At 39.3% G+C, this 24,288-nt stretch overlaps 1 protein-coding gene across 1 annotated transcript in view; it reads right to left on the minus strand.

Annotated features, from left to right (window-relative positions):
• The window catches only part of LOC140161794 (prominin-1-A-like), a 153,353-nt gene that overhangs the window by 60,479 nt on the left and 68,586 nt on the right, over positions 1–24,288 (minus strand). The window contains exon 4 of the mRNA XM_072185091.1: positions 15,800–16,005. Within this exon, the coding sequence (XP_072041192.1) occupies positions 15,800–16,005 (206 nt within the window). The remainder of the gene's footprint in view (positions 1–15,799; positions 16,006–24,288) is intronic.

The following is a 24,288-nucleotide window of genomic DNA, read 5'->3' on the forward strand; positions in this document are numbered from 1 at the left end:
TTGTGACTCAAAATAACTGACATCTGTATCAGAAAGATTGCCAGAATTGTCAGGGGCAGCTAATAATTATAGGGACACACAGGCACACAAAGAAATTACAGCAGGACAGAAAGCACAGTGGTTTATAGGCATACACTCACAAGCCTCAGCACACTTTACAGGAATTTGCTGACCACTGTGGCCCATTAACTCTCTTCACGCAGGTGTCGACTGCAGACGACAAGTTTCAAAAAAAATTTTAAAATTCACAAATTTCAGAAATGTAAATTTTCATGACCATATTTGAAATCAGCATGAAAAATGCATCAAAATGAGTACAAACAAGCCTAGTATTGATTCAGTAGTTCTTAAGATAGCTCTTGATATTTTGAGAAAATATTTCAAAACTTGAACTTTTCCCATTGAAGCGCAGAGCATTAACACCATTTAAGGCATTTAGCAGCATTCAGGGACTTTACCTCTAAAAAGAGCACACCCTATTCATACCACAATAAACCATCGCAACAAGACAGACAGACATGGACACGCACTCACACACCCCCACACACAATATGTTTACCTAAAATGCAATGGGGGCCTATAACATGTTCCCTGAATGTAACAATGTCAGTATATTTAAAACATTGGGGCAAGTTTAATGTAGTCATAATATCATACCTAGCTGTGGCCATCCCCTGTTGTCATGAAGACCCCATTATCAGGGAAATAATGTCCCCAACTGCCAGGTTTTACAGGTTCACACCCCCCTCCCCATTATGTTCTGATGATCCTTATTCGTTGCAATAGTCCCATATACCAAAAATCAAGCAAGATACAGTTTCTCAAATTTCATTGCACCCCGATCAAATTTGCAATGTTGCAAGCTCACCGTAGCCCGTTTCAACCCTGACGATGACAGGCCACTGGGTGTGGCCCTCCTCATGACACCTGATAAATACAGGGCCTGCCTGCCTGCCAGCCTGCCAGCCAGCCAACCTAAAAACTATAATCCATTCCATGTCACTTGACTCACATCCTATGTACCAATACAGCAATGTACAGTTTGTTGAACTTGATCCAAGTTGACCTACTTTGTGAAAGGGAGGGAGATTTGTATGAAGAATGCCAGTGCTGCAATGTGCAATTCTGATTCTATAGTAATCCCTTTCAGCACTGTTCTTTGCAAGACTTTGCCTTACAAGTTGAGTTCTTGCAGGGATTAATTCAAATTTGATTTCATTATTTGTTGCTGTGAAGGAAAAGTTTTCAAATGTATGTATAACACAAATTCTGTGCTGGCCTCTGAAACCTATTTGATGATCTAAGCAGTGGCATAGATTTCTATTTGACATGGGGGGATGGGGTTGGTAAAAATTCTTGAAAAAGCACCTTTTGGTGTCATAACAAGTTTATTGTACAAATACGCGCGAAGCATTCAGAAATTTATGGCATATTGAAACTAGTGAAATATGGTGCAAATTTGGAGCTCAAAGAACCTTTCTAAAACCATTTTGAATTTGGGTTCCAAAAGCGTAAAGAAAACAAAGTGAGTGCTATCTATTTTTTCACGGCAGTGAAATGATGCCACTTGCACCCACATCTCATATGCACAGTTTATCCTTTACATACCCTGTGTCTTGAATAGCTATATAGCCCACCAACCTTGTGCTTAAGGAGACTAGGAAATAATTCCTAATATCTCATACCTAAATTTGTATGCCTTTATCTAATCTTGCCCCACTGACAACTTACTATTTAGCCCTTGGCGAGGAAGAGTCTGTTAAATGTAGGAATTTTTTAGCCTTTTTTATAAACATGTTTGTAATTGGCTTATAGCCATCACATGGTGACAATACACATAACTGATTGGTTACCATGCCATGGCCAGGCCTGATCACAAAATAAACATCATCTGTATAGAAAACTATGCAGTAGGCGATTTACTTCAGAAAATTACTACATTGCACAAAACTAAGTCCATTATCTATAGTTAATTGAATGTTTATTGACTCTGATAACCCATGTGTATAAACCTGTATAATATTGGTGTTCAGTTCATAAAAACAGGACCATGACCCTGATAAAAGCTAGCAAGAGCAAATGGTTGTGTAATCAGTGTTTACTTTAGTGATGAAGGCATCTTGCAATTTTCTTCGTATACTTATAGCCAAATTTGTTTCCTGTATAGGTAGCTTAATTAAAATTCCTTTAAAAAGGAATGGGGCGCCTAATGTGAGCTTGGTCGTGATGTGGTGAATTTCATGGTGTTTAGATTTGGTATTATTATCTCTTGCAAACCCGGTGACACCTCATTATAGAAATCAGACCTGTCGATAGGTTGTAAGAGGGGATAGCCTTTTCCAGGCACAAATTGCGCCATATAAAGGAAGTTTTGCTACTTTGCAACACAATAAAAACTTAAATGCAAAATGAGATCCTGTAGGTGGCTCGAGGGGCTTAAAAACTAAATGCAAAATGAGGTTTTTAAAAATATTGTTTTCAGAGTCAAGACGCAGGTATCATTATTAAGCCTCATATCACTTATTTATTGTCGAATAAGTGCAGAGTGGGTTAGATATGAATACCGGTATTAAATGTTAGACCAAAGTAGCTCAAAGTACATGTACTATACACCTGATCCGTGAACTTGTCTTTTTTTAAGACAAATTCTTGTTAAGATTGCAGGTTAACTTTTCGGATGCAACATGCATCATATTTATGCATTCAATTCTGAAAGTTGCATGGTTGGTGCCTTGGTTTACTCAAGATTCAACCTAATTTTCCAAGTAATTTTCTAGCAAAGTCTTCACTGTCCTCATATTGACTTTGTTACTGGACCACATCTCCAATGGTCCCAAGCCAGAGAAGGCATCTTACACTTCCCATAATGCATTTCTCCCATTTCCTCAACTTATGCCATCTTTTGCAACATGGGCAAGGATTCTCGAGTACTAATATACTATAGGATAAGCCACTCTTTTGCGCAAATGAAGTCAGTCACACAGCCAATGCACGATCATGCATGTGATGGCAATTAGCTGTACCCCTGTATGTGTAGGAGTGTATCACCTGTGGAAGAGATGATGCATGTTTACGTCATCGTTTCAAAAAAAAATTAAATGGCGAACATTTGGTCGAATCTTTCCATTACTATCATATCGTGAAAAACCAAATAGCTGAGGAGTTAGCTCAATATGCTAGGAAAATATTCTCTTCGATGACCCCATGACGAGACTGGCTAAATAAGCTGTATTTTTGCTGGAAAGGGTCCGAATAATTGGCAGTCGATGTGCGCCATCTTGGACAAATTTGGTGTACCAAACTCCCCAGCAACTGTCAATCAAACTACGGATAAGTCTGTTTCACTATTGAAGTAGTACGCACAACGTTGTCGTGCACATGTATGTAAATTTTAGGCTATAAAAAAACCCGTTACTATGGCGTTACTAGGTGTATCAAACTCCTTAGCAATTGTCACTCAAACTGCCGTAAAGTGACTTCACTTTTTATACAGGGATTGAATACGAGTGTCATGACATGGGTCAATGGTGACGAAACATACCTCAATGAACAGCACATCCAGATCTTGCAAAATATGTTTATTTCTTGACTATGCGACCCATGTTTAAGCCATTTTCTAAATGAAAATAAATGAAACCTGTGCAAAGTAAATGGGAGCGCATCATTTGATGAAAAGAGGTGATGTTTCATGTTGCAAAGGATTCTGGGAAGGGTGCGATGTCTTCTTTGGTCCCAAGTTGCGGCAGATGTTTCATATAACAGGAATTAGTTTTCCCTTTTAAATAAACAAGTAAAAATTAATCAGCTTTCCTCCTGATAGAGATCATTACTAAACTATAGTGCACTAAATGATTCAAGGGCTATGCCTTGGAATATGAATCTGAGGGGGGGGGGCACTTCAATATGAAATGGATATAGGTGTAGGGCTGGCACTTTTTCAGTAAGGGGCATTCGGTGAGAGCAAAATGTAAAAAATATGGGGTCAATGGGTGAGAGCATGATTTTTGGCATTCGGTGAGAGCAAAATGTAAAAAATATGGGGTCAATGGGTGAGAATATGACCTTTTTTTAAAAAGCACTGGGTGAGAGCCGAAACAGCAACACAGAACCCTTGAACATCGAATTTGTAGCTCTAAACGGCTTCAAATTTCTTTGTTTTTTCAAAATTAGTAACAAAACCAGTGATAAATGAAATTTGCTGTTCAAATTGAAAAATAAGGGTCTTTGGGTGACAGATCAAATGAAAAAATAAGAGGTCTTCGGATGACAGAGTTCGTAAAAAAATATGGGGTCTTTGGGTGACAGCGACGCTGAAAAAAAGGGATCTTAACAGCCCTACATACGCGTCACCTCCAAAGTGGGAGTGTCCCCCCCCCCCTGGATATGAATCCGTCTCTCACTCAGGCTAAAGACGAGCACCTCGAAGGGGACCAAACCTGTGGCCTGAAGACTTGGTTAATTGTCTATCCGGTTCGGGTTCCAACAGGTCGGGCTACTTTACTACAGGCCAGAAAATTTGTCCAGAGCAAGCATATGCATTTCAGCACTTTTTTGCCTCATTAAAAACATTGATAAATTAGTAAGTTAATTTAAAATTAATTCCAAAATTCTAATTTTGATCTGGTCAGCTTCGAGTCCATCCGGGTCAGGGACTTTGAGTTAGCCGTGGAGTTTTGTGTATCGCTCATTCTACAAAATCCGGTGCCAATTCACTATAAAAATTGAAAAAATAAAAGTTGTTCAAAAAGACCTGCTTTTTGTGTTTTTTAAGAGTAAATGTATCACTACTTTCAGATGTAAAAAATTGCCAACACCACTTGCATATTTTTCTTTCAGGAAGCCATGATGTTTTTTAACACTAAAACTCAATGTAATGTGAGCTACGTTACCGACTACAAAATGGGCTGGTTTTACTCAATCCAAGGTCATAAAAAGCAAACTAAAGATCACTTGAGTGAAATGTAAAACAGATTTCACCATTTCATAGAAGTTTTGAAGATGCGTAAATGAGTGTGTAACGTAGCTCACAGTAACATAGTTCACTGGTTTTTAATGTTTTTAATGCGATTTGCGAACGTTATAACGTTATGTCGGTCAATTCTAATATAAATGGGGTTCGAACACTGGTAGCTTTCACATATTATTAGGAAGTACATGTAATACAAGTGCATACTATAGAATCCTGGTAACGTAGCTCACCAATCTTAACATGGTCGGTCGAAATTTCAATGTTTACAACATTTCTATGCCAAAAATGCTACAGCATCACGATTTTTACTGTGATTTTTAAAAACCTATGAGTGTTTCCTTTCAAAAACCGCAAATTGCATTGATACCTCTGTTTTACTTCTTTCCAATAATGTGTGTTAAAAAGGGGTAACGTAGCTCACAGCGTTTTGGTGGAAAGTGCAATTTATTTTAGAATTACACAAAGACGTTTTAATCACTAAATTAAAAAACAACAAATATGTAAAGAAATCGCATTTATTCAAAGAAAATATTCAGGGTCAGATTTGACACTTGAGCAGTGGAAACACATTTTTAGCGATTTTGGAGCCTTTGCAAGGGTTAATCAGGCTGAAGAAAGCATTTAAAGTATGAAAAACTATATATGTCCGTGTAGATCTCATTGAGTTCTACCAGAAAAACAACATATTTGATGCCCTAAATGCTTGACAAAGTGTTTGTGGACCAAAGAATGGAAAAAAGGCTATTGGCACCGGATTTTGTAGAATGAGCGGTATGTTGATGAGCGAAAATGTCCCGTGCACTGAACAAATAGACCGCTTCCAAAAAGATACACATGCATCTGAGTGGGAAAGTGTCAAGAAATTCAAATAATTCAAGTCAACAAATGCAAAAATTACTTACTTCGGTGTAATGGTCATATGACTGTCCATTTTTATAAACCTAAGGTTGACCATTGCCAACCATGGTTAACCATGGTAAAAAGCATGGTTAACCATGGTTAAAAAGAATGGTTAACCATGGTTTAAATCCAGGACTGTGGTGCCATTTTTCAAACCAATGGTTAACCATGGTTACATACCATGCATGGTCAACCACGGTCAAACTGTGGTCATTTTAACAACTCACAATGCTACTGTATATACTTTGACAACAAAAAAAACTCCTCAGAACAGGCTCCTTGATCAGCGTCACCTCTGAGCAATGCCCCATCACAAAATAAAGACTGTACATTAAACCTGTCAGAATATCACCTTATGCCCATTTAAGGTAACATGGATATGTGGTCTTAATTTCAACAACTTGACATTGTCATATCGCAGTCGATGAAAGACAATGTGGTTTTGATGGTGTCAAAATCGTAATTCCAATTTCCTCGTTGCACTATTGTTAACCAGTTGTGGCATAAACTCATCAATACCTTATGCATTTGTTTTTCCTTCTGCTGTGATATATCAGTCATTATCAGGTATAGAATTCAAAAAATCAACTTTTTTTAACATTTTCAAACTTCAACGAATAACACTTTACTGATGTTTTCTGTCTACTTAGTGTTGAAGTCAGGAAATTTCATTTTCATTCAATGTTGGCATTCACTATAGGATCCACAACATACTCATCTATCAGGGACACAGTTCTTTAACCCCAATATATTTGTACATTCATTGAATGACCTTTGAAAATTTGGTACAAAAACTCATACTCTGCAACTCCGAAGCCAAATTTTGTAATATGAGTTAATTGAGGTTATTGAACTATGCCATTTAAGGATGAGGCCATTATGTTCCATAGTGATTGCCAGAATTGGGACAAGTGAACAGAGGTTGTTCTTGGTAAAAAGAAATTCAGTACCAAAAGACATGATCTGATCAACTCTGACGTCAGTTGGAAAATTTTGAAAAGGGTGTTATAATATTATAAATGCCACTCCTAACTTGCTCAGAACCTGAATCTAATATGGCGATGTACATGTTAACCTCATGAAATCGGCGATATATCCCGGGGGGCCACTCACATAAATGGTCTGTACAATGTACGCATGTGTGACTAAAAAAACAAGTAAAAAGGGGTGGTTTTTTAGGCAAGGCAAGTTACGTGCATGGCGCATTTAGGGTCTAAAAAATACTGATTTTCAAGAATAAGGGTAGTTTTCTGAAACTGAACAACTTGTTTAGGGTACCTTTTCAAATTTTTGGTAAATTAAGAGTCCAAAAAGGGTACATTTTCTCATTAGGGGTTAAATTCCATTTCATTTTAATGCAACCCGTTATCAATCTAAACCTGCTCATGTTATGACACGGTCGTGAGCAGCAAGCTTGTTAGCTCAAATTTTATTTTCATTTGCAACTAAAAGCTCTAACACGGAAAAACAGTGGTATGATCGTCAGGAATTATAAATAAACATTATTTTTCACCAGGTTCGCCATCGCAAATAATAAAGGAGACAAGTAGAAAAAGTGATCCTACCTGGGAATCAAACCCAGGACCTCAGGTTTACGAGACCTATGCCTTAACCACTTGGCCACTGGAGCTTCATGATTAGGCTTGTGTAAATTCGAACCCATAAGGGGTCACTTAAACTTATCTCCTCCCGCAAATAGCCCATAGTAGCTAGGGCCGTAAATGCGAGAAATAAATTGCCATCCTCCCTGTGAGGAAATATTACACGGAAAAACAGTGGCATGATCGACGGGAATTATAAAAATAAATATTATTTTTCACCAGGTTCGCCGTCGCAAATAATAAAGGAGACAAGTAGAAAAAGTGATCCTACCTGGGAATCGAACCCAGGACCTCAGGTTTACGAGACCTGCCTTAACCACTTGGCCACTGGAGCTTCATGATTAGGCTGGTGTAAATTCGAACCCATAAGCGGTCACTTAAACTTATCTCCTCCCCACAAATAAAAATGCACCAAATGTCATAAAAGCTCTAAATTGACAAAGATAAGCAGTATTTGACATTTAGTGCATTTTCAAAAGTTGCAAATCAAAATTATCACACAGTCAGAACTGCTAGGCATGGCCACGCTCGCTTGCCCCCAATGAGCCTCTGTTCACTATCCCAATGCAAGTGTCCGTACAAAGTGCGGCTTATTCAATTGTTATTTTGATACACATGGATTTTTACAATGGTTTACTGCTGTACACGTGGGCATGATGTGATCGATATTACCTAGCAGTCGTTTGGGGCTATATCATGATTTTACGCCCTGCAATTTACCTCTGTAAATAAAATGTCATACTGGTATCAATCTTTGTCAATATTGGTCAAATTAGAGCTAAGAAGCTCTGCATATAATTGTCATAACATGTGCAGGTTTATGACAGGTTTCTTTTGATTTTGTGTTAAAATACTGCACATTTCTTTGCCACTGGATACTGTATTTGCAGTACAGCAAAAATGAACCGGTTGATGGTGAGAGGAATAAAAATGCGAAGGAATAAAAGTGTGTTGATACGAGGTGTTCCAGGGACTGTCTTTTGAGGAGAGCGAGAGCAATCACTCTCTACTGCTCTCCTTAAATCTGATACAGGAGAGTGATTTTTAGCTCTCCTTAATTAGTTGACCATTCTCTCTCCTGCAAATTCCAAAAGTCAGTCCCTGGTGTTCAGTATAAACATATTAAAATAATTAGAACACAAACTAAAACAATGAAAATGGTGACTCATACCATCACCGATGATTACGATAAAAACTTTTTCTGTGATTATTGACATATAATTCCTATTTTATGCAGCGAGACACTGAATGACATATTCCATGCTTGGTGGCAGTGTGCTTGTCATACTTGTCACCTTTGCTTCCTGTCTACTGTACGAGTCGAAATTTATCTCGTCATTTTATTTTCAGATAATAAGGATCAGGGTTGTAGCTAGGCCAATTTATATGCCAGATGGCAAGATGGCAGAGCGCGAGCATTTTTTTGCTCTTCTTATGATGAAAAATCATTTATTAAAAAAAAAATTTACAATTTTTTTTTAATTTGTTTATTTATTTATTTGTTTATTTTATTTTATTTTTTTTTTTGGTGCCATGTACTGGGTGGCCCCGCCCGGCGTAGCTACAACCCTGATAAGGATAGTGAATTCAACACCATGCACCCCACAAAATAATGTGCTCCATAATGAAGCTTAAAATTACTAACCTTTATTGGGCCGAGTAAAAAATAATACATGTTTCTCGTCCCCTCCCGCTTCTTTTTTGAGGCCGCATTCTTTTTTAAATTCACTTATAATACTTTTATATATGGGTATTCACTTTTTTTTGATAAACAATAAAAAGCCCCTCATTCTCCTTCGGGTTTTTTTAAAAGCCTGGATGAGAAACAAGTTTTTATTTTTACTCAGCCCTGCAAACTTCATCACCCTTGCGAAAATATCTGTCTGTGAAAATAACGGCTTCTGCAATTGGCTATTCCAGTTGAAATCCATACACCCCTTTATATTGAAGACATCACCATAAGCTTCCACACAGGGAGTATGAATTTCAAATTCAGTTACCTGAATGGGTGACTCAGTTTAAAATATGTTATACACCTCCTGTGTAGGAGGTTAGGCTTTGTCTTCCCTGGGGGAGTTTGGATTTCAACTAGAATAGCCCAGGGTGTGGTACACTTCTCAAGGCACTGTCACTTGAAAGTTGCGGTTTGAGCCTGGGAGGGGGAGGGGAATTATAACTCACAGGCATGACAGGAAAGTTATGAAAAAACAGGGAAAAAATCTGGCAAAAATGCTCCAAAACGGGCTAAAAGTAATAAAAACACCAAACTTTAGATAACAATAAATACCCAGGAACTCAAGGTAAATTCTCATGCCTTTACTCGTCGGTACACATGCGTACCCCCTCCCGGCTCCCCAAAAAAAAAAAAAAAAAGATCAAACTAAGACTGTTGAGGGAAAAAGGGGTAGTTTTAAATGTTTTTGAAAAGGGGTAGATTCAAATGTTGAGGTAAAGTGGGTTTTTTTTTCGGAATTTGGTCCACTCAGTTTTTGCAATTGTTCAATTTTATGACAAAAACTTGTTCTTCCTTCCTTCTTATACTTATGATTTTATTCTCCTTACACCCCTGCAGTTTGAGCCCTGTCGTGTGTTTATGATAAAAAATAATCATTGGTTGCACAGGTTTTCTTGTCTCAATACCATTGAATACTAAGTTTCATATTTGTTGCTCTTGACACATAAATGCAGTGTCAGGCTTATAAATATTATGCATTTCAGGAGTTAAATTTGGCACATTTGTAATCATGGGAAAAAGGCAAGTTTTGGGGGAAAATATGGGTCTACATTTAAATGACATATCTCTGCATGCCCCTTGAAAGTGGGATTTCAATAAATGGCAAATCCATATTTGGAACAAAATTGAAATGTTACAAAAAATGACAAAAAATTCTGGCACACGCTGTCTGTTTACTTTTATTCAATGAGCATGGGTGTGGCAGTCTGTGTGCAAATCTGACACTTGATATTTCACTGAATTTAACCCTTTAGACACAGCAGACAACTTGCCAAAATAATCCAACATTTCACAAATTTAACTCTTTTGTTATTATTATTATAATTTTTTGAAGTCCTGAATAAAACATAGATAGGTTGCTGCGACCCAAAGACAGACAAACCTATTAACAACTGGCAGACAAATTAATTAATCGACTAATTACTTGGCTAATTGATTGAATAATGTCTGCAGCTTTGCAAACACCTTTCAATAATAATTATGAAAGTCTGCCAACTTCAACGAGCACTGAACTAGCATATTTATAGTATAGGCCTATATCTATGGGCTTGCTATATGACCCTTGCTACCATTTTAAAGGCCTCTGATTTTGAGTTTCTTGTTGCAAGCTCGCAGGACCGTATGCTGGTTGGAGGGTTTTAAGGCTTTTTGGTCAAAAGAAGTCCAAATTTTGGAAAAGGTCCTTCCCCCCCCAAAAACGATCCAAGTACGGGCCTAAAGAAATGTGTTTTTCTGGTACCTGGTATAAAAATTTGGAACGCTACCTGAATTTGTTTCAAGTAGGCCTACAGGTCTAGGTACTACGTATGCCATCTGTAGCGTGCCCAGGTAAATCCTTCAATTCTTGACCTGAACGCCACATGTAATTCCCGCCCCATTTTTACTAATAATGAAAATTGAAAATTATGAATAAGAAAAAAAAAGTTACCACATTTATTTTCTGAAAATATGTGACAGAGAAACTGGGTATCAAGTGCAACCAGTGGCGAGCCAGGAATTTTTTTTTGGGGGGGGGCATTGGGGCGCAAAGTGAATTTCAGGGGGGGCAAAATCAAAAAGTGGTATTTTTCGTAATTTTTGGTTTTTACTGGGGGGGGCAACAGGGAGGGCAAGAGTTCTGACTGGTTGGACATTTGCCCTCCATACCCCCCCTCCCCCTGTGGCGACGCCACTGAGTGCAACTGAAGGGCCTAAAAATAAACATGAAGAAAGGAAAAAAAGCTAGAAGAGTAACAAAAATTGTGTCTCTATTCTTTTTACATAGGCCTATATGACTAGTCAAATGCAGCCAACACCTGGGTGAAATAAGTTCAAGTTAAATGGGGTGTTTAAGAATAAATGAAATTAAAACCTAATGGCTGATTCATTGTATAGTAAGTGTGATATGAATTGCCCCAGGCTGGTCACCCTTTCTCTATGCCCCAGTCTGATTACAATCTGGTATAAAATAAGGAAATGTGGGGCAGTTCAATATTTCTTTGTTCTTTTTGAGTAAAAAAATTGATGGCTATCACAAAACTGAAGGTGTATGGCTTTTCAAATAATCGCAGATATTAGATAGCTCTGCACTTTTGAAATGGGGTCATTGGTTCACTCAAAATTCATTAAAAGCGTGGCACAGCATGGCACACTGTTTAAAGTCTTTGCCATGGTGCGAGAGGTCCGGGATCAATTCCCCGCAGAACCCCCCCCCCCCAAAAAAAAAATTGTATCCGCTCTCTCCATGGCTCATCTGGTAAATGGCGGGGCACATGACCCATGATAAAAAAGACCTCGTTACAGTCGGTTCTGATCATGGTAATCGGCCCGATTGTCACCTACACTTGCCTGTCCTATAAAATACCCCGACCAGCTATCTACGGCGACCCCCTTCACCAGCTTCACTGGCCGAAGTTTCGTCAGCGTTATCTCCTCGATTTCAGCTGTTATGCCTAGTAGAATATGCTCGACATAAAGAAGAAAAAAACAAGTATTTGGAATACGGTAAGCACTTGCAATAATACAAATGGGGCAATAACCCTTTGTCAATCAACATTACCACGTGTAAATTAATTAAAATGTTTGAAGACTAACAGATTGACATAAATGTCATAACTTGTTATACAACTAGGTTACTAGATATACAATGCCAAATGATACCGGTTGCTGCATGCAGTAAGCTGTATTATGTCATATTCCTATGTTTGTTAACTTCTTGATTGATTTATTACATTTGAAAGGTTCAGTATCTTTCACATAAATGACAGCACATTCAAGAAATTTAACAAGTTCTGCTGAATCACCCTAAAAATGTTGCATCAAGACCAAACTACTCGGGTGGGTTTTCGTAATAATGCTCTGCGCATTAGCCAAAGGCTTCAACCATGTCAATTTTAACAAAAAGTTCCAAGTTTTGAGATATTTTCTCAAAATATCAAGCGCTGCCTTAGAACATCACTGAACCAATTACTGGGCTTGTTTGTACTCATTTTAATGCATTTTCCATGCTGATTCCAAATATGGTCATGAAAATTTACTATTCTGAAATTTTGGAATTAAAAAAAAAAAAAATTTTTACAGTCGATACCTGTGTGGTGAGTTATGGTCTTCAGAGTTTGGCGCATTTTAATACAAATATACCTATACCCCATTTGATTTTACACCTCTCTCACTGCAATGTATATGCCTTGTATTTCGTAATGTTACTGTTGTTTTAAAGAAGTAAATTTTGTCCAAACAGTTACATTTCAACCTGTTTCAGCACATCACATGAAAAGACCAAAGCTCCCATTTCATGCCCCATTCCTTTTTAAAGGAATTTTTATTCACCCTGGCTTGGCAGTGACATCATTCACATCAACGTGTCGAGGTAGCTATTTTGCTTTAATATGCATACATCTATGCAGCGCCTTTTTAAGCGTGTGTGTGCCAGAAGTTTGAGTGATCGCTTGCGATTTGAACCTGCGCCCAATGATATGTGCACTGACACCACTACCAAGAGCCAAGGTGAAAAATGAAATAGTATGTCGACTTTATGCTCCCTTATTACCCTATAGCCTAGATATTAGCCTCTGCTTTAATTAAGATTTTTGCACTATTTTTCCGCATTTATTTTTAACAATAATCTTTTATTAATATACCACAACCCTGCTCATACTTAATCCAACTAGTTTCCTATTTTATTAACTTCAAGGAAAAGCTTAGCAACTTAAAACAGCTCAATCCACTGTTACTATGTACATGTAGGCCTATCTATATACTTTCTTAAACTTTGCGACTGAATATTCAATCAAAAAGATTGATTTTACAACTTCAATCAAATGATTTGAATTTCAAATCTTTTAAAGATATCAAAAGGAGTGATTCTTCATTTTGAAGTGATTGAAATCATATCCAATTAAAAAATATATCGAAAATATGCACTCTAATTCAAGAGTTTATATCATTCCAACAGTATTCCACTAGTCTACAAAAAGAGCAAAAGTCAATCCAAAATCCATTTCAGTCAAATCACCAGAGGCAAAAGAAAGTACAAGATTCAGGGTGCAAATGAATAAAAAAAATGAATAAAAAAAAACCACTGTAATAATTAACCTCCATGTGCCTTATAATGCAAATCTCTCACGTCAAGGATGATCATAGTCAGATTATACTGACAATGAATGCCAACTGGCAAGCTTCATCTCAAAACACACAGCAAGCAGGAAATTGTTGCGCAACTTGATTTTTCACCTCTGGTGTTGGGATGTTTTCCCATAGAAAGTGGAGAGCGTAGCCTAGCGGATAAGGCATTGGACTGTGAATCCGGGGGTCAAGGGTTCGAATCCCAGGTCCGCCTGAGCTCGGCTGGCTCTTTGTGTCCTTGAGCAAGGCACTTCACTCTACTTGCTTAGTGCTTCGGAGGGCACTTTAGAGGGAGGCTCTTATTAGGAAGAAGAAGAATGTACATTTGTATTATTTGTTTGCTTATTTGATTATGATGTAGGACACAGTTGCACAGAGGCAGTGCTTTGACTCATGATCAAGAGGTTGTGTGTTCGAACATCATCAACTAAATATTTGTAACATACAGACCAGCAGTGTCATACCAGAAGGTTTTCCATGGGACGGGAGAGGGGGTCAAAGTGAATTCCAGGAGAGTAAAAAAGGGGAAATTATGTCCCCTATACCCCAAGGGGCAACGGAAAAGTTCTCCTTCCCTGAAGAGTTGTTAGTATGGTAAATGTTCTCCTTCAGTTTGATTCTTATTGCAATTCGAATTGCAACCAGCTCCCGTGTCCAAGTGCCTAAGGCACAGGTCTCGTAAACCTGAGGTCCTGGGTTCGATTCCCAGGCGGGATCACTTTTTCTACTTGTCTCCTTTATTATTTGCATTTAATAATATGTTTATTATAGATAATTCCTGTCAATCATGCCACTGTTTTTCCATGAAATAAACTTCAATAGATCAAAAATGTTAAAAATAGAAAAAGTTGATTTAAATCAGTGATATTTTTTTTAATCATTTGATTTAAATCGTGCCAACACAGCCATCTCATTGCCACAATTGGCCTAGTTGTCTCAGATACACATCACATATATTGCCTTCATTGAGTCACTGTACATGACTTTGTAGGCCTAAAACCTCTCCAAAAAAACGCAGGAAGTTGAAATGCTCAATTACGGTTTCACTAATACGTTTGACAGCAAGGCGGTGTGTCCATCATAAAGCCTCTATCAATAAGCCACTTATTGCCAGTGATTGAGCGCTATTAGGCTTAACTGTTAATCCCGACATCCTGGTTAAAGTAACAGAATAGACCAACCCTTTATTTTAAATGATAGCATTTTATGTGGAAACTTTGTGTGGAGGTTTTTCTATGTAGTTGCAATGTGTTATATACCTAGCCCTGTGTATTGTAATTTTAATTTAGGGCTCATATTGAAATACCCTACCACGTTTTCACACAGAAAGAAGGCAGGATTCCCCTCGCTGAGCGTGCGCCTCAGGAAAGCTCGGTCATAAAACGGATGGATTATATGCATCAGTGATACACCCTGCCCAGGATTTTAACAAAAGAAGGCTAGCACAGGAAAGCTGCAGGGTGGCGCACACCTTCCTGTGTAAGGGAATTTCAATATGAGCCCTTAATATACTATACAACAGCCACTTAACTTAAATTGCGACATCAAATTCATATTGTGACTAAGGATACGCATATTATTTGTTGACAAAGAGTAATTACAAGGTAGTCAACTTCAACAGAAATTGTGAATTTAACTTTCATGCCATCTCTCGCTCATGCTTCAAATAACCACTGTGAACTCAACCTCTAACTACGTGTTCGTTTACACAGTAAAAGTTAAGTTTGAATTCGACAAAAGTTACTCTGTGTCTTCATCAGATGGTGACTATTCTGAAATCCGAGTTCAAACAAAGTTAATCAACTCAGTCACATTTGATGATCTCTGAATAAAGGGCACCCTAATTAATTTATCATGGTATATTTGATACAGTACTTCTCACGATTGGTATCCGATCGGCCAATTTAGGAAACAATCAGTGATCAATTTGTTTCCTAAATTGGTCAAGAAAGGGTGGATCGGTGCATCCCTTTAGCTTGGCTAACATCTTACCATATAATTCCAGTCACACACAGCAGAATAAGTGTATATGTCACTCTCACACACCCCATAGATTTGGTTTCTTCCTGCACCCGTTTTCCGCCGCAATTGTTGCAGCATCTGCAGCAACAGAAGATGAAGGCAATCACTGGGAGGAAGATGAAGAGCAGGATACCGATGAGAAAACACACGATGATGCCTATGAATTTACTCATACCCTGTGGTAGATAAAAAATAAAAAACATAAACATTACAATCATACCGTAAAGATTCGTCTAATGGCGCACTTTGGATTGACTAAGGAATCCCAATTCTTGTGCAGGTCGATCCTCGAGAATCCGGGGTATCCCCGTCAGTCTGAAACACTGTCAATCCGAACCACCATCAGTCCGAAAATCTAATTGAAGTCAGGGTTAGGATTAGGCTTAGGGTTAGGGTTGACGTCTTTTTCAATTAGATGTTTGGACTGAAGGGTTTCGGATTGACCGTCAGTTCGAAAATCAAATTGAAGTCAGGGTTAGGATTAGGGTTAGGCTTAGGGTTAGGACTAGGGTTAGGGTTAGGGCTGACGTATTTTTCAATTAGATTTTTGGACTGAGGGGGTTCGGATTGACCGTCAGTCCGAAAATCTAATTGAAGTCAGGGTTAGGATTAGGGTTAGGCTTAGGGTTAGGACTAGGGTTAGGGTTAGGGCTGACATCTTTTTCAATTAGATTTTTGGACTGAGAGGGTTCGGATTGACCGTCAGTCCGAAAATCTAATTGAAGTCAGGGTTAGGATTAGGGTTAAGGTTAGGGTTAGGGCTGACATCTTTTTTGATTAGAACTAGAATTAGGACTGACGGGGATTTGTATTGACGGTGTTTCAGACTGACGGGGTGTACTCGAGAATCCTATGACCGTCTGAACTCGACTATTGAAGCATAGACCCTGGAAGACATCTTGAGGAGACTCACTGATATGACAACATAACTCCTGACCTATTTCAAATGGCCCACTTTTATCATTATTTCCCCTGAATATTGTTTTCTAAGCCATCACATCCATTTATAGGGTTTTAATCATACACAGATCATCAACATTCACAGAAATTATACTTCCTTGTGTACTAAGTCATGTCCTATTATAGCGACTGCGATCATGATTTCCCATCATGATTTCCTCATTTATCAATACCTGGCAACTTGCGGTTTAATTATTCTCGTTAAAGTAATAATAAGTAATTTGCTCCACAGCAAAGCCCTCAATTTTTCTTGAATTTTGACTTTTTGCATGATTGTAATGCCCAATGGTGTACTGAAATACCACATGAAGACTAAGCCTGAAGTGCTTTTTACAATTACAGTAAAATTAGTTTTTATATTAAATCCAGTTTCATTCCGAGTTCACCGATCGAGTGATTGCTAAACACATCGCATACATGTATATCATTGAATCAGTGACGTTTCAGTGTAAGTTCCGCCAGGTGTAGTGAACTAGGTGTTATTCCGCCAGGCATATTTTGTAATGTAAACACTGCTTGTAAACACGTACGCCTGGCACTCGGTGAAAGTTTGACCTTTTTGGTCAGAAACTAAGAAATTACATTTTGTACGGTTGAAAAAGGTCACATAAAATACAACGAAAGTGGAAGCCGATTTTATGATGCATCGACCAGAAGTGAATGCTTGGTGGAACCGGTCGGCGTAGTGCTAGTAGTAGGTTAGGTGCGTACACGCGGTAAGTACCGTAGTTAGCATTATGCACTTATCAAGTCTTTCCCCGGCCCTGGGGGACCCGGGACATAGCGGGGAACATGCGGGACATAGCCGGGATGTACACAAAATCATTGCCCAGAGAAGGCGGGAAGTTAGCCGGAATTGGCGGGGATGTATAGTAGATCGCCCCGCTATGCCGGGCCAATCATTCATGTTAGTGGGGGCTTTTGCAGGTACAATTTTTTCCCCGCACTGCCGAGACATAGCTGGGACTTTCACAAAGAAGTCACACCATTGAAAAACATCAGTATACCAAGAACGGCCGATTTTGCATACTCATCTGTAATGCGCTATTTTCACCATTGTGGCGCTACAAAGGAAACTGAGGAGTGGGGTAATTACTTGTTTTAAGTAACCAATATTATATTAAAACCAATTTCGTGCATCTATAAATGAAAGTCTACTTTTTTTAAAACACTTTATTTTGTTTAAATCCTTATGCGTCTGCATGTAAATTAAGGCTCAAACATGTTGATGTCTTTAAAATTATCGGCATGCACTATTAAATCGGCCGTGTCGTATACGATCACTGCTATCCAAATAATCCAATCGATCTTTTTTTTATTAGGCCTATATTATGTCGTTCATTCAATAATCGACACGGGTATATCGCGCTGCAAACTTAAGCACGTGCTATTAAAGTCGTTGACCCCTCTCCCACTACTGACAAAATGCAATATTATTGCCCTAAAAAGTTGAATTAACTTTGAACTTTTCTTCTTCTTCTTTTTATCTATGCCCGTATACCGTATATTAAACTCTGCAAGATAGGCCAGGGAATAGCCGGGATTGTACAATGTTTTAACGCAAGTCCCGGCCCATGGGGTCGGGGATTGTGCCGGGATTGTCACACTGTAGCCCGGCTAGCGGGGGCCGAGTCATAGCGGGGATGTACAGAAAATTTATGCCCGTGGCCGGGACTTTAACGGGGTCCGGGCCGGGGATGTCACGCTGGCAAAATGTACTTCCCCGGCTAAGTCCCCGCTAGTCCCGGGTCCCCCAGGGCCGGGGAAAGACTTGATAAGTGCATTATAAGTTAACTCCGGGTGTAACTCAAAATGTGAACACAATTTACACAGCACATGTAGGCCTATTACTAGGATCCACAACATGCTCATCTATCAAGGCACAGTTATTTAACCCCAATACATTTGTACATTCATTGAATGACCTTGGACAATTTGGGTACAAAAACACATACCCAGCAACTTGAGGTCAAATTTTGCACTGTGAGCTTATTGGACTATGCCATTGGGATGAGGCCATTGTGGTCCATAAGGCGTGGCAAAGTCGATTTTGAGTTTCCCGTCGCCCGCCCGCACTTCATTTTCGGGCCCGCACTTGAATTCATTATTGCGATTTTAGAAAAATAAAAATAAAAAACGATGAAAAGCCGTGCATTTTTAGTGCAAAAATCAAATTCAAAACATCGATTTCGCTACCGGCAGTAAACTCATTGCGGCCGGTTGATTGGCGTGTGATAGTGATAGCCTAGATCCTGTAGGCCCGGTTCGCAACGCTTTGTAAATATGTTGACGTCGCAGTCCTTTTCCACGTGCGTATCATATACTGGACTGAAAGACTAATGCTGTCATTGGCAGATCAATGATTCTACAGTGCTGTTCGCGAAATCGCTAGTGATGTTTGTGCGAAAAAAAAAAAAATATATTGATTCTGTTATTTTTGGATTTCTTTTCATAAATATCAATCATATACTTTAAAATAGTACTTGGTATCGTTTTACATTATTTTACTGTACAAAAATGGCAAGATTTATATATTTCAACTCTGCTCTATTGTGACACTGTTGCACGAAATATGCGGTCGAACAAAAATATTTTTCAATTCAATGTCTGATTTTTATTCTACAGTGCTGTTTGTGACTTTGCACAATATCGTTGTTTGTGGTAATTAAAGAAATATATTAATACTGTTAATCTTATATTTGTTTTCCCAATTGATCAATTATTTATTTTTAAATAGTATTCGACATAGTTTTAAATTAAATTTAATATGCAAAAAGAGCAAAAAATTATATATTTCAACTCCGTTGTGTTTATGACATTGGTGCAAGACAGCAACATCAACAAAACACGCATGGGGTTTCCCCTTTAATTTTGTTGGCGCAAGATTCGATAGTGAAGTTGTAAAGCTTACCAATTCATGAATTGTTTCAGTATTTTGATTTCAATTTGATGGGACTGTGCTGACGTTTGTATTAAAGATTTGTCATGTACATATCAATTAAGATATGCGACAGTGGTCGTACTGTCATGCAGTGGACGATATCGCATGTCAATGACACTGCTAATTTTTACGACGTATAATATTAATATTAATAAAAAGAAAGGAATTGGTATCAATTTTGACCTTGCAGCCTCTTTGCAAGTTTATATCTTTGGTTAAACATCCTTTGAGTGAGTGAGCGGTAAATAACGTGTTTTACACTCGCATTTTGTCATATAATGAAAGTCACGAAAATAATGAATAATGAATAATGAAAAAGTTACCTCACTTGTTTTCAAAAATTATGTGACGGGAAACTCAAAATCGATTGTTCGGGGCCTAATGTATGTAAATCTATTCACAAAATAGACTTACAACTTCTAGAAAAAGTTACACATTCATGTAAGAACTAGGTTTTCCCCACATGTATAGCTTCCGTAATATTACCTAGCCTGTCATCACTCCAATGACAAAGCTGAACTAATTGAAAAAGCTGCACATTCATGTGGACAGTATAGACAAGTTGTCAGAGATAGGTGTCAAATCCAACACATGTTATCCCCTCTTTACATTCAGTATGACTTGGTTGATGATAGCCAGTACCCCACACACAATGAACCAATCTACCCTACATACTAGAATCCACATCATTGATGTACTTCTGAAATCCAGATTTTAATAATATCGTACACTCTGCGGCTCTGCGCTAGTTGTAAAATTCAGCAAAAAAAGCATTTATGACATCTTTTATGATCCTAACAAAAACCCAATGTGTTTTGTTTTTTCAATCATGCTACAATGTATGTCACGCAAAGACCCATTATTTTCCCGTTGGACGTCACCCATTGGCTTATGATTTTCAACATTTTTACATAAAATTAACAAAGGTTACAAACACCAATTTTCCTTCTATTTTATTCCAAGTTTTTAACTTCACCTAGGATTATTTGGGTGGCTGAAATGTATTCCAGCCTTTGCACCCAAATTATTGAGGGGGCTGACCCCCCAGCTCCCTGGTTCCTATGCCTGGTAACAATGTAGCTTTCCTTTTACCCAACCATTCTTAGTCTGTCAGCACCATTTTTAATTTATACCCGTAGGCCTATTTATTTCATATTGAAGAGCTCCCTCGATCCCCTGCTTGGAAGTATCACATTGATGCCGATTATTCCCCCTCCCCTGCCTGAAAGTATCGCATGCCGATCAGGATCATGCCCCCTCCCTGCCTGAAAGTATCACATTGATGCGGATTATGCCCCTCCCTGCCTGAAAGTATCGCATGCCGATCAGGGATCATGCCCCTCCCTGCCTGAATGTATCACATTGATGCCGATTATGCCCCTCCCTGCCTGAAAGTATCGCATGCCGATCAGGGATCATGCCCCTCCCTGCCTGAAAGTATCGCATGCCGATCAGGATCATGCCCCTCCCTGCCTGAAAGTATCACATTGATGCCGATTATGCCCCCTCCCCTGCCTGAAAGTATCGCATGCCGATCAGGGATCATGCCCCCTCCCCTGCCTGAAAGTATCACATTGATGCCGATTATGCCCCCTCCCCTGCCTGAAAGTATCGCATGCCGATCAGGGATCAGGCCCCCTCCCCTGCCTGAAAGTATCACATTGATGCCGATTATGCCCCTCCCTGCCTGAAAGTATCGCATGCTGATCAGGCATCATGCCACTTCCCCTTCCTGTAAGTATTGCATGCCGATCAGGGATCATGCCCCCTCCCCTGCCTGTAAGTATTGCATGCCGATCAGGGATCATGCCCCCTCCCCTGTCTGAAAGTATCGCATTCATGCTGATCATTTGTCCTATACAGAATCCCAGCTAAATATTCACACTTTCGCCCCTGTAACATAGGTTCGCTATAACCCAGCCATTCTCATTGGTCTGCCAGTAAGTTGAATTGACTGCCGAGTGACTCACATGATTCTCATAAATGCTTACCATGTGGGTTTGTAGCCTCATAATCATGATCACTGTCACTTCAGATTCAGTATGAATTGACAAAACCTGCCCTTATAGGAACAGTTGAATTAAACCAGGGAAGTGAGATATGCTCTGGGACCCGGACAAGCGAGCGGGGACTCGATCATCAACCCCTCCTAATAATGTTGGGGCTGGGGCTTGAAAACCCTTCAGCCCCTCACTCTAAGAAATAAGGTTCTATAAAGGTTCTAAAGTTGTCCTCTCACAAGAACCGGCAATAGAGGTTCTCTAGAGAAGGTTCCAAAACCGTTGATAATGGCCCCAAAAATGTGATACAGAACCGTTTTTGGTTTTTTAGAGAACCTTCAAGGGTTCTCCAACATTAAAGAACCTTTTTGAAATATTCAAGAGGGAGGGTTCTCCTGAGAGGACAAAAAAGGTTTTTGTGCTCAATAATTCCAATTGTGTGAAGTAAAAAAAATGTGATCAGATACCAAATTTGCCAAATTTTTCAATTCAAAGGGGGTACCCCCTCATGAACTCCAAGAACAGGTCATTAACAAAATTATTTTAAAAAAAAAACCTGTGGCATATCAGGTCAGTGATCATGTGTGCAGCACCTGAGGGGTCCCAGGGTTGATTCCTGGGGTACCAGGTGAAATCTTTGTTCATCTTCTCTCCTTTTTCGTTCCTTCTCTGGCTTTCGATAGCAAAAACCATGGTCTGTGTTAGGATTATTAAAAAAATGAAAAAACTCCCCTCTCTCATCAATTCATGAAAACCTCTGGACGAGAACCAAAACATTAATTTTATATGACCTTACGGCCATCACACAAATTGTCATTCTGTATATTTTTATCAGAATAATGATTTGAATGACTACCACAGGTGACTGATATCAGCTGATGATAAACTTGACTAAAAGTGTGTATGGTTTACTCTGAACTTCGGAAATCATTTACAAAAAAGTCTTACAAAGTTTCAAGTTGCTGTGGCGATCATTTATTTATTTATTTATTTATACCATTCGGCCCGTGGGCCTGGCACAGCCCAATATTGCAAAAGCAATAAATTAAAGGGAGGCCAAAACATCAAAACAACAAAAATAAAAAGATAACTTAAACCAAAAACACAGAATAAACAAACACCAAACGGAACTGGCTAGCCAAGATGGGCACGAAGGGCTGACTTGAAGGAATACAGCGATTTACATTGGATAATGTCCTCAGGGAGGTAGTTCCAGAGTGTCGGAGCATAAGGGTAAAAGGATTTTTGGCACAAGGTCAGACGACGGAAAGGAGGAACGATGGCTTGAGAGTTCAGGTTACGGAGTGAAGGCCGGGGTGAGGGTTGTAAGGGTTAGGAGAGGAGGAAAGATGATGGAGGATCTTATACAGGTGACAGAGAGTAGCAAAGTCCCTGCGTTTGGAGAGCAAGGGAAGGTCAGACTTCAGGAGAAGGTCCTCGTGGCTGAGATTCCAGGACTGCAAGATAACCCTGGCGGCGTAAACGCTGACAAGCCTCAAGGCGATTGGTCAGGGTAGTGTTTAAAGGATGCCATGTGACACTACCATATTCCAAGATTGGGCGAACAATCGCAAGATAAAGGATGCGACGGGTGCAGATGGGAGCACTGGAGAATACCCTATGGATAAAACCAATTGTGCGACGAGCTTTCTTACATATATGGTCGATGTAAAGAGACCAGGAGAGGCTGTCAGAAATCAAAATACCAAGAAATTTCGCTGAGGACACCCTCTCAATAACTTGGTTGTCGAGGTAAAGTTGCATGTCCGGGTAGGGGTTCTTTTTGGTGGTGATAACCATGGCCTTTGTCTTGGAAGCATTGGCAGAGAGATGGTTGTTAATGAACCAGCCGTGGATGGTGTTGATATCAGCTTGGAAGTCAGACAGGTCAGAAGAATGAGAAAGAGGCTTATAGAGAGAAGTATCATCAGCGTATAGAGCCAGAGAGCTATTGGAAGAAAAGTTAGAAATACAAAGATCATTGATATAGACAAGAAGAGTAGAGGCCCAAGGACAGAGCCTTGGGGCACACCAGAAATAACAGGGACAGGGTCAGAGTCAACGCCATGCACAGCAACCAGCTGGGACCTATTAGAGAGATATGATTTGAGCCAGGAGAGAATAGGACCTGTTAACCCAACAGCACCAAGTTTCCAAGTAGTGGGTGGTGGGGAACACGATCAAAGGCCTTTGATAGGTCGAAAAGGGCCATAACAATACTCTTCCTGTCTTCAATAGAACCATACCAATCATGAAGGGCAGTGATTAGGGCATCGGATGTTGATGATTTGGGAAGGAACCCGAACTGGCGTTTGGTGAGGATGTCATTGCTGGCAAGGTGATCCAAGATGTTACGGTGGATGATTTTTTCCAGCAGTTTAGCACAGATTGGTTGGAGAGATATTGGTCTGTAGTTGGTGACAGCATGGGGTCACCGCCTTAAAGATGGGAATAACACGCGAGACCTTCCAGGCATCAGGGACTCTGCCGGTGATGAGCGACAGATTAAAAAGTCTGCAGAGGATGGGGCAAATAGAAGGAGCTGTGTTTTTCAGCAT

The sequence above is a fragment of the Amphiura filiformis genome, chromosome 10 (genome assembly GCF_039555335.1).
Source record: "Amphiura filiformis chromosome 10, Afil_fr2py, whole genome shotgun sequence".
NCBI classification, from domain to species: Eukaryota; Metazoa; Echinodermata; class Ophiuroidea; order Amphilepidida; family Amphiuridae; genus Amphiura; species Amphiura filiformis.